The sequence below is a fragment of the Hypomesus nipponensis genome, chromosome 2 (assembly GCF_054491055.1).
Source record: "Hypomesus nipponensis isolate SF chromosome 2, ASM5449105v1, whole genome shotgun sequence".
Taxonomy (NCBI): Eukaryota; Metazoa; Chordata; class Actinopteri; order Osmeriformes; family Osmeridae; genus Hypomesus; species Hypomesus nipponensis.
In genome coordinates, this window is record NC_140362.1 from 8,548,238 (window position 1) to 8,562,909 (window position 14,672).

The 14,672-nt window shown below is 41.0% G+C and overlaps 1 protein-coding gene across 1 annotated transcript in view; it reads left to right on the plus strand.

Annotated features, from left to right (window-relative positions):
• LOC146300657 (CUB and sushi domain-containing protein 3-like) overlaps window positions 1–14,672 on the plus strand; it is a 238,536-nt gene that overhangs the window by 188,732 nt on the left and 35,132 nt on the right. The window contains exons 6-7 of the mRNA XM_084709773.1: window positions 8,916–9,028; window positions 10,818–10,895. Coding sequence (XP_084565899.1) covers window positions 8,916–9,028; window positions 10,818–10,895 — 191 coding nt within the window. The remainder of the gene's footprint in view (window positions 1–8,915; window positions 9,029–10,817; window positions 10,896–14,672) is intronic.

Genomic DNA, 14,672 nt, shown 5'->3' on the forward strand with positions numbered 1-14,672 from the left:
ATAACCATGTCATTCTTGGTATCGACACAAAGCTCTCTTAATAAAACAATCATTCAACTATATTTTGTAACTGTACCAAGATGTCCAGAACAATATTTGAATGATCTTTTGAACCAGCCAGAGACCAGATCACACCTTTGGTAGGTGTGAAGGAAAGAGGGGGGAGTTGACAACCCAGCTTCCCCCAATCAACGTCTGACCCCAGACAGGTCCTCCCTCGAACTCTGAACTGTATAAATATCTGAGATGACCATCAATCAAGGACTCCAGCGAAACCAACCATGGCATGAACGCCATTGGGATTGGCGTTCCAAAGGACGTCTCCAAGCTTCTCCTGAGATTCAACTTTATAGTGATCGCGACACTATCTGGACGTTTCAACAGAAGAACCAAAAACGCAATTATCATTGCGACTTGACTGAGATCCCCCAGACTCAGCCACATGACCCGGCAGCGCAGCCGCGCTTTCACCTCCGATTCTTCAAATGAACCTTTGGCGCAAACCGCCCTCAACCTCATTGATCAACCCCTGATCAAACGTAACTATGGCTAACGCTCTTTCCTCCCAGACATGACATTGGCGTGAGCTCTGTTTATGATTTGTAAGGATGTAATCATTGACTTACCATTTCTGTATTTCTTTAATTTAGTCCATTTCATTCTGTTCATTGAAACCAATAACTCATATTAAATCCATAATCTAACTTGTTCATAAGATCCGTTTACCTTACTTGAATAAATTCATTGTAAAGATATTTTGACGTGCGTGTTCACTGATGTTACGATTGGCTCTACACTTAGAACGAATTCATTCCTAAAGATGAGACTGAATATTACATGTTAAATATAGGATTCCCTAATGTCCTAAACCAATATTAGGGTGGTGCCCCGAACTTTATGATCAATTAAGTATTTCTATTACCCCGCTACAAGGGCTAGGGTTTAAGTTTTGGTTAGGGTTTAGCTTTACTAATGCTTTACTAATGATACATTTTGTATGAACAACAAATAACTAATGGTGAACAAACCGTTAACTAATAAGTAACAAATTGGTTAATAAATTATGAATTTGGTGAGATCATCTAAAGTGTTACCAACAATAACAATAGGTTTCCTCCTGACGGAGGAATCCTAATAACAATAGGTTTCCTCCTGACGGAGGAATCCTAAATATAGCTGCAAGCAGCGATGCGGGTTCCTCCTCAAAATGGCAAAATATTATAAAAATGTACAATGTAGAAGCAAAACGATTTCATGTTTGGCCAACAACAATAGGCTGAATGGGGATTTGAACTCATGAGCGTAAGGTTACAAGTCAGTCTCTCTATCCTCTAGGGTTGCCAACTGTCCCGATTTGTCCGGGACATCCCGATTTATGGGTGATTTTGATTTGTCTTGTCCGGGACAACTCCAGTCCCGTTTTCCAATCACAGCCTTGCTGGCCGGTATTCATATTCAGTGAAGGTGCGCGTGTCAGAAGGGAGCGCGAGTGCATGGAAATATGAACGCAAAGGGCCTTACATCACTAGTGCAGACGACCAACAGAAGCTGAAAGACCTCCTGGCCTCGGCAATTTACCTGACTGAATTTGGTGAATGATGGTTTCAATCATTTTTATATTTTCTGGTATATCCTGAGTTAAGTTACCCAGGAGCTCTGTTCAGTGTTTCCCCTATGTTGATTTTGTCGTGGCCCGCCACGGCTAAATTTCTGCTGCCACGGTATCAGAAATAGGGCTGTACAAGATTTTAGGCCGTCTATCAGCAGTGATTGTTAGAGTGCTAACAATGTGGAGAATACCAAGGACACACACTTCACAGCGCAGTTGAGATTGCGTGTGTGCGTCTTTGAGAACTGTAAGTCGTATAACTTATGTTTTCAGTTCATTAAAGCCTGTTATTGTATTAGTCAGTTATTGCAAATTTAAGTTAACTGGTGATTTTCGTTGTTTGTATTCTCCCCCTGCTAGCATAATTGCATGCCTGTTGATTCGATAGCGATTGCTGCCCTTGCTCACGTTTGTATTTTAGGTGCATTATTATGCTGAAGTAGTTTCAATTAATAGTGGGTATATTGTTATTATTTGCTACAGAATGCTTAGCCTATCAAGATCAAATGAAGCCGACAGTGTACATGCTTTCGAGTACCTTGATCGATAGGCTAGGCTACTGACCATTTACAATAAGTTGTTACGTCAATTATTAATTGGCAGCATATTTCTGCCACTTAGAACATACTTTAAGTAGCCCAACTGTATTGCTTTACGGAAAATAGGACAAAAATAAATGCAATATTACATTTGTTATTAGACTATTACGTTAACCTACTCCAAAATATAGGGTTAGAACTTTATTTTGGCCGAGGGGGGGGGGGGGGGTCCGACAGACCTGCCCCCACTGCAAAAAAAAATCCTTAGGGTAAACACTGCTGTTGACATATAATTAGCTAACGTTAGCTACAGCTTGATGAATTGAGTCATTGAACACAGTAGGAGAGAACGCAACGTTAGCCAGCTAGCTAAAGCTCCGGTGGAAAATTCCAAATGAACGTATGCAGCCCGTAGTGCCGCTTACACACAACAGTGACACTGACAGATCGAAAACGAATTTGAGACCATAAAAAGATGGAAAACCAGGCTAAGAAACGTGAACGTAATTGCCTTCACTAGACAACGTTTTACCAATTGGACAAACGACTATGTTTGTTTGTTTGTTTGTTTCAAGCTCCCAAAACTATTTTTCACTGAAAATCAGGCCCAAAAAAAATGTGCATGCTCGCGCGCGTTCGCATTAACCAAGGAAGTCCCTAACTAGCATCACATCAGGCACAACATTTGCATACATTAGCGGGGGGGGGGGGGGGGAGAGAGAGAGAGAGAGAGAGAGAGAGAGAGAAAGTGTCCCACCAACTGTTTGGAACCATGAGTGATGTCTGAGAAGTCTTGTGCAGTTGTCCCACGTTGGCAACAAATCAAACTAAAGAGTAATAACTAGTTCATTCACTGTGTTAATGAAATGCACTCCACGGCTACAAGCTAGCTAACGCTATACACGAGTCATTAACTTAATCATGCAAGCCCAGGTAACGAAACAATTAAGACCCATTCCCTTTTGACTACAATACCTCTGCTGTTAAGACCGTTTAAGAAATGTTGCAACAGGCTACAGTCTGAATCACGGATATAACTCTATGACATAAGTTACAATCAGGGGGTAAATTGGCGTTTGATATATCGGGGGGCTGTGTGGTTTCTGGGTTTCGATGGCACATGTGTATGCAAAGCCTACTACACAGGTATCCTACTCCGTTTAATGACTAACGCAGACTACCTAACTCACTACCCTTCGAATAAATTTGTATAGTACTACTATGTGCCTCTATCAATTAAATCTTTAACATATGAAACGTTGAGATTGTATCATCTTGTGGAAAAAACATGAAAAACTGAACCTAACAACAGCTAGGCTAGGCTAGCTCATAACGTTCAGTTCTCATTCTCGCCTAACAACGGTTAGGGTCTACTGAAATTATTACCAAGCCTTCGTACCTAGTGGCAGAAAATAACCGGAAATGACCAGGCTTCACACCTGTTTTTAGGTCACTTAATGATTTAATCATAGACATTCTTTATTATGTCTATGGATTTAATGGCCAGACATAGTAAAACAACAGAACTTTATTATTCATCAAATGCATACATTACATTTTTCTTTGGCATGTGGCAGCACAGTAAGAAAAAAGGCAGTAAACACATAACTGACAGCACACAAGCCTATGATCCCAACAGTAGACTACATAGTAAATGGCAAACCAAAAGGGTAGACAAGCAACAAGTGAAACCAACGATCAATTGTGTTGACTTTCTATAGAGCAAGCAAATCATGACTTTTATAGTTTAACATTTAAGTAAATTGCATACCTTTGAAAATACTGACTTATTGTCTGTTCTAAACGAGAAATGTTAATCTTTCCATCAATCAAGCTGTTGTAGTGAATATATATAATTTAGTGACTTTCTAGAAAGTTTATGAGAAAACTGTAGCCATGTGTTTTGATACTTTGTGCTAATAATATGAACAAGACACTGATGTGTGCAGGTGGCTAGAGCTCTATCTCCATGTATAAAAACCCTGTCTCTGGAGAATGTTTCATCAGATGCCGACAGACTACCCAATGTACGCTGTGGGTGTCAGGTCCTTTCTGCAAAAAGCTATATTCAATAAATACTACATTCTAGCAGCTTTGGGTGTATTCATTCTCAAATGTCCACCGCAATTGTCAATACCCCTAAGCCATAGCAACTACCATGTAAAACGAAAACTTGCCAGTTAAATGAAAAAAGAGCCAGATTTAGCTATTGTGTAGGAATCCCCTCGGAATGAAACATTACCGTCACTATTTTGACTATACAGCTAGTCATACTGTGGTGTACCTGGACACCTGTTTAACTAAATAAATAATCAGTATCACAAAGATTTGAGGCAATGTGGACATTTACATAAATACACCCCTTTCATCCATTTTGTATTGTACTGTCTGTCTCTGGAGGGCTGGCAGGCAGTGGCAAGCAGAGCCTGCAGGCAGGCAGAGCAGGCCAGCTGGATGAAGCCATCCTGGGGTCAGGGCTGAAGAGAAGCTGTCCAGCTAGAGAGGGGTAGTCCAACAAGGGGTCTGTGTTGCTCACAGCATCCTATGTTGCATCCTGATAGATAGATCTTTATTTGTCATTGTCACAGGTACAACGAAATTAAAGTTCTTCCAGTCAGTGCAACATTCATTGGCCTAACAATCAATAAAAGGATCAAATTACTAAAGTACTAAAATTACTAAAATAACTAATAAATCAGAATAAATATACCTGAGACAGTACCATAAACAACACACCCATGTCATACATCCACAGTCATCACATAAAACATAACATGAAATTGTGCACATTCTTTTTTGGCAGCATTGACAGTGGTTATTGCAGTTGGATAGAAACTGTGTTTGAGTCCGTTTGTCCTTGCCTTGATTGATCTGTACCGTCTGCCTGACGGCAACATTTCAAACAGGGAGTGCCCAGGATGTGAAGTGTCTTTTATGATGTTCTGGGCTCTTTTGAGACAACAGGATCTGTGTAGGTCTCCCAGTGCGGGGAGAGGGCAGCCAACAATCTTTTGAGCGGTGTTGATGACCCTCTGGAGCCTTTTCCTCTGAGCCACTGTACAGCTGATATACCAAATGCCTATGCAGTATGTGAGTATACTTTCAATGGAGGCTCGGTAAAAGAACACCAGCAGTCTTTGTGTGATGCAACTCCTCAATTCCTGAGTATTTTCAGGAAGGACAGTCTCTGCTGGGCCTTTTTCAGCAGCTCAGAGGTGTCCACACTCCAGGATAGGCTGTCCTGTATGTGGACCCCCAGGAAGTGAAAGTCTGCCACCCTCTCCACACTGATCCAGCTGATGGTCAATGGTGTGATCTCCTCTAGTCAATCTCCTGTAGTCTATTATGAGTTATTTTGTCTTTGCAGTGTTAAGGAGAAGGTTGTTGGCCGCGCTCCAATTCGACAGCCGCTCCACTTCTTCTCTGTAGGCGGGCTCATCCCCCCCAGAGATAAACCCCGCCACTGTGGTGTCATCTGCAGACTTTACAATGGTGTTACTGTGATGGACAGGGGTGCAGTCGTGTGTGTAGAGGAAGTAGAGCAGGGGACTGAGCACACAGCCCCGGGGGGAGCCAGTGCTGAGGCTAAGGGCTGTGGATGTGTGATGGCCCACTCTGACTGTCTGCGGCCAGAGAGGAAGCCGCTGATCCACCTGCATGTAGTATAAGGGAGCCCGAGGTCCCCCAGCTTAATCACTAGCTTGTGTGGGAGGATGGTGTTGAATGCAGAGCTGTAATCCACAAAGAGCTTTCGCACATAGCTCCCCTGCTGCTCCAGGTGTGACAGAGCGGCATGGAGTGCTGCCGCCACTGCGTCTCCTGTGGATCTGTTCGCTCTGTAGGCAAACTGGTGGGGGTGAAGGCTGCGGGGCATCCTCTGTTACACTCCGTATTTTTTGTTGAGCAGGCCTCTGCATGACCCTCCAGACCTGTAAAAGTGAAGAAAAGATCCATGTCGGTTGTGAAAAATGAAGCTTTTTACATTTACACTTGACATAAACTACAGTTTTGACTGAAATGCAATGGCATTACTTGAACTTAAATCCAAATGTGTTGAACTGATGAAGACCCGGCCATGCAAAGTCACTCCAAACATTTGGCTCGATTCCAGGCAAGAGTATTTAGCTCTAAACTGGTCAATATACAGATGTGACCAAAGACCAACTCGCCCTTTGCCTGTAAACAGTGATTCTGACTGTCAGAGACCTTTAAATACGCTGACCGAGTGAAACTAGCCTGGCTAACATAGGTCGCTTTCTCAGGAAAATGACAAATGAAATAGGCTTGTCTTGAAAGATCCTATATACTGGCTATCTTCAGCAGACTCTTGTCTACAAAAAGCAGCCCTCCCTGATGTTTTAGGAGTAAAATTGAGTGAACTACAATATCGTTTACACACTGCCAGTGAGTGAGGGAGCCGAGTCTGTCACTGAGGCTAAGTCAAAACAATGTACCCCCGGGACGCAGTCTCACTCCACTTGCAAGTTTTCCACAAATCACAAAAATAATCGGAGCATCTGGCTAAAAGCACAATTCCCACATCTCCTAAAAGCTGCCCTCCTCGACATTTTTGGTGTCGACCAAACTGTGAAATGGTGAACTTATGAACATGACGCAACCAAAACATGGCTGCCGCCTAAGCCTATGCGGTCTCCCTGGCGCATAGGCTTATTACAAAGACTTTCTCGACCCAAATCAAAATTCTGAGCCAACAGGTCTGTGGGGAATTGCTTGTTCTCCTAAAAGCTGCCCTCCTATAGCTTTTTGATGAATTCGCCGAGATGCTAACCTACATAATTCAGTAATTACACAGAGGGAAAAAGCTACTTTTCGAGTTTGGTATTCCGTCACTTCAAACGCACGATTTAAAGGTCTCAAAGTGCTGAAACCTTCACCATCATTCAGGAGTTGATTCATTGATTCATTGATTCTAGCTTAAAATGTGAAAAAAAGAACTTACCGAATGTGGCTGCCTCGAACACGGCTTTCAGGTGATTCCAGTTGAAAACAACAATGGCCGCCAAAAAATGATTTATATTCGTAACGGCGAGCTGCGATTGGATGCGAAATGAGGGTGAGGGCGGGGCTTGGTCAGCACACCATTTCCAGAAAGGATGTGTGTGCGTCTCGCCAAGCTCGCGCGTGTCAGTAGGTTGACCACCTGTTCCTCTTTGCGCTGTATAGCACAGCATTTTCAATATGCGACGTGCGGAACAAGGGTTGAAAATGCTGTGCGACACAACGCAAAGCGGAACAGGTGGTCACCCTAGTGTCGAGGGGCAGGATGAGTCTGTGAGAATTTGGAGCGCGCGCACTGTGGAGCAATTGAATTGAATTCAATCATATATTGATATACCAAGGTGAAATTGTTTATGGTACTAGAGATTGATGTCGTCTTGAACCCTATTAGGTTTGAAAAACAATCAGTCAAAATTATATTTGATTTATTAACACAAAGATATTGAGGCAATGTGTACATTTACATAAATACACTTTTGCATTTCTTATTCCATGTCACCCTATGTAAAGACATGTATTCTACACATCTGTAACTAATTTCAAGTTGATTGGGTCTATGGTTTACGAGTAGAAGGGTTTTGAAGGTTGTACCACATTTGGACTGTACAGCAAAATCTATCATGGTGGACTTTATGGGTCCTTGAGGCTTTTTTGTTCCCCATGAGAAATAAGGCATGTATACCAATTTTCAGGCATTTTGGAGTAATGGGGCGCTGGGGAAATCACGTAGACTTTGGGCGTGTTTTATAGCGCCACCTATGGGCGTACATGGGCCACTAGCCATCTGGGAGTAATGAGTGACCTGTTGAATCATTGGGCCAAATTGGAAAAAATCGGGTCCAGGACTTTTTGAGCTATTGGGCCATTTAGCGGAGAAATATAATAATAAGAATACCAACAAAAACAATAGGTTTCCTCCTACCGGAGGAACCCTAAATATAGCTGCAAGCAGCAATGCAGGTTCCTCCGCAAAATGGCAAAATATTATAAAAATGTAAATTGTAGAAGGTCAAGAGTTGGACAACAAGAGAGCAAAACTACTTCATGTTGGGCCAACTACAATAGGCTGAATGGGGATTTGAACTCATGAGCATAAGGTTACAAGGCAGACTCTCTATCCTCTCTGCTACACACCAACTGTTGAGAATGTATGAGTAGAAAGGGCAGGGAATTAGCTTTGGTCAGCTTTGGGACAAAGGTTAAGAAGCGGTTCACATTTCAAAGTGGAATTGCATGAAATTGCGCATGGTATTTCATAATGATGTCATCCTGTTTAACTCAACAGATATTCAAATTTAAGACAGGGTAAAAGACTGCGGCTGGATTCAAACCTGCAACCTTATACTTTGCAGGTCACTGTCCCAGTAAGAGTTGTTAGATTCAGCCAAAGTTTAAACTACTCAAATTCAATCACATTTTGACATGCCAACGTGAAATTGTTGATGGTATTTCAGAGTGATGTCATCTTGAACCCAATAAGGTTTGAAAACCATCAGTAAAAATGATATTTGATTTATTGACACAAAGATATTGAGGCAATATGGACATTTACATAAATACACCCCTAAAAATGCTTAAAATATGATTATGCCTAGCAGAACTAGCCTACACCCCTTTATGATGCTGTTCAGCTGTTTTTTTGGTTCGATGTAGATATTGAAGGTGGTGGCTGAGGAGGTGACAACCATGGTTACTGGTGCAGCAGTATCACTGAAAAGGATTTTCTTTGTCCTTGTCTTCACTTGCAGGTTATCTGGAATGAATATACCAACACCAATCATCAGCAACAAAAATTGGCTGAGACTTCATTTTGTGTCTGAGAATAACCATAGACAAAAAGGATTCCGAGCTCAATATCAAGGTGAACCATCATCATTTTATTTGCCAGACATGATTTATGCTCAGTATAGAATGCATGGATAAAATGTAAAAAAAGAAACAGTGATAACTGTGATCAGCCATGAGGTGGATGTTTTTGATCTTTGTCAACTGAATAGCAAACACTTTAATTAATTCTATTGAGTTATAGGCGAGGGAATGGATACACTTATTCAGACGAGGCTGTGTCCTTATTCTTGTTTCAGCTCTTGACATCAAAGCTGCGGTTGTTGATCAAATATTTGTGAGTTAGGCTACTCCTATGCCTTTCGTGCACAGAAACCAAAGCATCAGAACAATTCAATAATATTTCAATAAAAGAAAATCAATAATATTTCACCCTCACACTCTCCATTAGTAAGGCTTTAGAAAAACTCATGAACAGTGTTTATACAGTACAGAGTAGCAGACCAGACCATGCACAACCCACTTTTCCATAATAGCATGAACTGTTTTCTATTGATTACATACTGTACAAACAGTAGTTCATGAAACATAATATATTGCATGAAATGTGTTATTGCAAAAGTATGTAGTTTGGTATTATGGCAGCATAACATAAGCTGTGCTTTAATCAATAATACAATATCCGTTGTAGAAAAGTATCAGTCTAGCAAGGACTTAAATTTTATACATGCTCCAGAGAATGTTGCAACTACCCTTTTAGGTCAGCAAACACCCAGAAAGAAAGCTTGAATTAATGAGTTGACTACAAATGAGGACAGTAGAGTGATCATCAACCTGTCAGAAATTGAAATCACTGAAGACACATCTTTCATAGATCTTTATGGACGCCCATAGAGTTCTATATTTAGATGATTGAATTTTGTACCTAAAAGAGCGTGGTAACTTGAAAATTGAAAAGCAATTGGAGCGCCGTTTTGCCTATTGCATTTTGATTTTTGTCCGCTGTATGCACATTCAAGTCTTTGAAAATGAGATATTAAATGGCATTTTCATTTCCATTGAAATAGAAAGTGCATTTAAATTTTTATTAAGACTCAAATAATGCTTGCACTAATGGAAAATTATACTACATTGTTAATTTATCCTTTCAATGTCCACATTTAAATGAGCATTTGAACATTGACCACTGTAAAGAGGCGTATGTCTTTGCAAATGAAATGTCCAACCATTATTCCATTTTAATTTGAATATTGTCTTACAACGCCCATATGACGTGAAAATGCAAATGCAAGTTGGATTATTGCATTTGTATTTGAATATTGTCTCAAATAACACAACATATATTGAAAATTATCATGCAATTCTGAAATTGCATTATAATTTGATTATAGTCCTCTATGGGCTTCCATAGCTCTTGGCCAGCATAGTGTAGATGATATGTAGGGGTGACATCACCTGGCTCCTATGTGAAGTTATCCTCTGGAGTGTCTGTGTAAAATTATAATTCTTAAGATGTTTGGGAAAGTTGTCAGAGGGCCTCCTTTAAACTCAGATCTTCTATCCGTCCATCCATAAAAGTTGAATTCTTTCTGACAAATACATTTTCACCTCCTGTTAATCATGTCTCAGCAACAATGAGTACTGCACGAGTAGAAAAACAAATTCAATTTTTAGCAATTTATCAATGCAGTTGCTATGATATAACAAGGGTAATGGACCATTTTTAAAGGAAAGATGCATCCCAAATGCATTTTTTTAATTATCTGTAGGACAAAGCATTATTCAACAAGCACACACTGTATCTTCTCTCATCTAATACTGTAACTTCTTTTATCTAATGTAATGTTTTTATTGCTCTCAACTAGTGAAAAGCTCTGGAGAGCTCAAATCCAGAGGGGTAAAATTATTACCAGGGAAGGACAACACTAACAAACTCTCTTTGAGTAAGTCTTATTTGTGTTATGCAAATGTTTTATGGTTTGGACTGCTTGTTTGGGTTATGGGTTGGCTCTCGGTTTTTACTGCATCATTTGGTAAACAGTGCTACAGTACTAGATTTTGCAGAAATGCAGTATTCTGTCTTTCTGACAGCCCATTGCCCTCCAGACCTGGGCACAGTGCCCTGACAAAAATGTGCTCACTTTTGCGAAAGCTACACTGAACATAGCAGCATAATCTTTATTTTGATCTGCAGAGCTGCATATATATATATATGGATATATATATATATATAATATAATATAAGATATCTAGGAATCAAATTGGGTGTTTCTCAACAATGATCTTTATACCAGGTTCTAATCTTGCTACCATAAAATCATTCCAAGCCATAGACTCTGCTGCTTAAACGCATGAATAATGCAACAGCCTACAATAAGCTCAACTACCCAATACATTGGTCATTCATATTAACTGAATAAATAAACGATGCAAACTGTGTGTTTTGCAACCCAAACCAGTCTGACTCAAAACTAATGAGCCTTATCAGCAAGAGAGGGAAATACTGTACTTAAGGACTTTGAGTTAAACCAAAGTATCGTCTTTGTCATGTACATAATAAATTACACACTTTCAATGGCACTTGATAAGGAAAATGATTGACAAGGTCTCGATTACTTATATAAAGTAAATTACTGCCACGGGATTAAGACTAAGCTATTACAGGAGCAAAGTAAAATAGAGCTGCAAGCAGCAATGTGGTGGCCAAGCAGTCAAATGACCCATAAAACACTTTAGAAATCCTCAGAACAGGGTTCCGAGTGCATGCAGCAAGTTTGGTGTGAATCCATCAAAGATTTGCTGAGATACGACCCAACTTCCTGTTGGCTGGCTTAATGGCAAATTTTGACTGCCTGTACCGGGCAAACGGTTCTGAAAATCAAAAAATCATGTGAAGGCCTTTGTGAGGCTTGGTCTGAAGATACTCTCTGCCAAATTTGGTGAAGATTGGACAACATGTGTAGGAGGAGTACAGAAAAAACGTTTTTCAATGAATTCAAAATGGCGGCCGCATAAATTCGGCTATTATCACAAATTATTATGAGTCACACACGGGATGTCCCAAGATATCATGAAACAAAGGAATCACTCAATAAAGGCAAACAAATCAATAGTTATTGGGCAAAACACATTTTTGCTTCCTGTGGCCACGCCCAGTGATCACATGACACCAAATTGTGTAGATATCCTCAGAAGAGGGTTCCGAGTCATCATACCAAGTTTGGTGTTGATATCTTGAAGATTTGCTGAGATATGACTTCACTTCCTGTTTGGCTGCTTTTCTGCTTAATTTGATTGGCTGTACCGGACAAACGGTTGTGAGGATTACAATTCTAATCGATAACTTTTGTGAGGCTTGGTCTGAAGATCATCTCTGGTCATTTTGAAGAAGTTTTGACAAAAATTGTAGGAGGAGTAGGCTTTCAAAGGTTTTTGATAAAACCGGAAATAGCGGAAAATCTATATAACCGGAAATTGACGTCATAGGGTGCGTTGAACTCGGCTTGATCCAGGGAATCCAATGGTACCTCATTTTTGAAAATCGGTCATACGGTTCAAAAGTTACATGTGTAAACACAAGTCCAACTTTGACCCGTTGGTGGCGCTAGAGTGGTCTAATGGGAGACATGAAACTTGGTGTAACTGTAGAAGTGACTGTCCTTAAAGAGTGTGCCAAATTTCACAAAAAGTTACCATATGGTTCTAGGGGCTGCCATTGACTTCCATGGTACTAGAATAATAATAATAATACTAAATATAGCTGCAGGCAGCAATGGCGGGTTCCTCCTTAACATTGCAAACCATTACCAAATTGACATGACACAGACATGTATTTCACACATGTACACAATATTCCAAGACAATTGGATCAGTGGCTGATTTTAAGTCATTTTCAAAAATTCTTCACAAATTGTCACTGTAGAGAAATGTCCATGCTGCCGACATTGTGGGTTCTTGATACTCTTTTGTTCCCCATGAGCAATATGAGGCATGCGTACCAACTTTTAGAAATTTTGGACAAACGGGGTTAAAATGCTGTTGTCGTCGTTGTCATCTACCGCTTGTCCGGGGGTCGGGTCGCTGGGGCAGCAACCTAAGCAGGCCCCGACTTCCCTCTCCCCGGCCACTTCCACCAGCTCCCCCTGGGGGACCCCGAGGCGTTCCCAGGCCAGCCAAGAGACAGTCCCTCCAGCGTGTCCTGGGTCTTCCCCGGGGCCCCTTCCCAGTGGGACGTGCCCAAAACACCTCACCAGGGAGGCGTCCAGGAGGCATCCTGATCAGATGCCCGAGCCACCTCAGCTGGCTCCTCTCGACGCAGAGGAGCAGCGGTTCTCCTCTGAGCCCCTCCCGGATGACCGAGCTTCTTACCCTATCTCTAAGGGAAAGCCCGGACACCCTGCGGAGAAAGCTCATTTCGGCCGCTTGTATTCGGTCACCGCCCATAGTTCGTGACCATTGGTGAGGGTAGGAACGTAGATCGACTGGTAAATAGCGAGCTTTGCCTTTCGACTCAGCTCCTTCTTCACCACGACGGACCGATGCAGAGCCCGCATCACTGCGAACGCCGCACCGATCCGCCTGTCGATCTTGCGCTGCATTCTTCCCTCGTGAACAAGACCCAGAGATACTTGAAGTCCTCGGCTTGGGTCAATGTGCCTTTCATCAACCCCAAGTTTGCGTGCTACAGGTCTGTTGCTGCTTGTGAGTGCTTTCTGCACAGCTTTCTGTTTGAAAGCTAAAATATAAGAATGTTTTGGCATGCTAATTCAGATTTCTACAAAAAGGAGAGACACGCGCAGCTTCAATTTTACACTCAGCGTTTGTTTGACCTCCTTGTCTAGTTGTTTGTCTGCAGCGTTTAATCAAAGAAATATGGTATATGACAGCAATATTTTGTATGTAACTGGCCTTTTTAACATCACAAGTGGCCGCAGCTTTGCCCCTTATGGTCTAGGACTTCCCCTAGCTGCATTGCAAATCAAGAATAGAGCTTTTCATTTGGCCCAGTGGCAGACTGTCTGAGGTTGTCAAATGTCACCACTCATGGAATGCTTCTTGTCCAATAAAATAGACTTACTTGAATGGAACTAATTGTTGTGCACACATTTATATTCCAGTTATAAACAAACATCAACCATATTGTACATGGACAAAGTTGCTTCCTAAACGCATTCACTCTTATTTCATAGTTTTTGTGATGTCAAAGTAGAATAACTACATATGTGTCTTACATAAACATACACACTCAATTTTAAATCAATTGTAGTCAGTGTAGTTAAATGTGGTAATATGTCCATATCATTGTTGTGTTGGAAATGTATGTGAATGCTGGGTGGTTGACTATTTCTTATTGTATGATCTGTTTGAGATGTAAGCAAGGTAAATATTCCGTGAGGTCTTAAGATAGATAGCAGTTTTAGAATAAACAAATACTTTATTAGCAATGAACAAAATTTACAAGTTAAAGGCAAATGAATAAGTAACATGAATATAAGTAAAAGAACGTATGTCGAGCACACTCATGCTGTTTGAGGTTGTCAAATATCACCAGACATGGACTTCTGCCTAAATTGACATGCACCAACTCAGAGCAATGAGTTTCAACAACCATCAGCACAGTTATTCAATTTGTTGACTCTACTCTTAATGCAAGACTATGTTAAAGTTATTGTCTGACATTCTTTGTCGGCAACTGTTTATGGAGGAACCATCCCTCAACA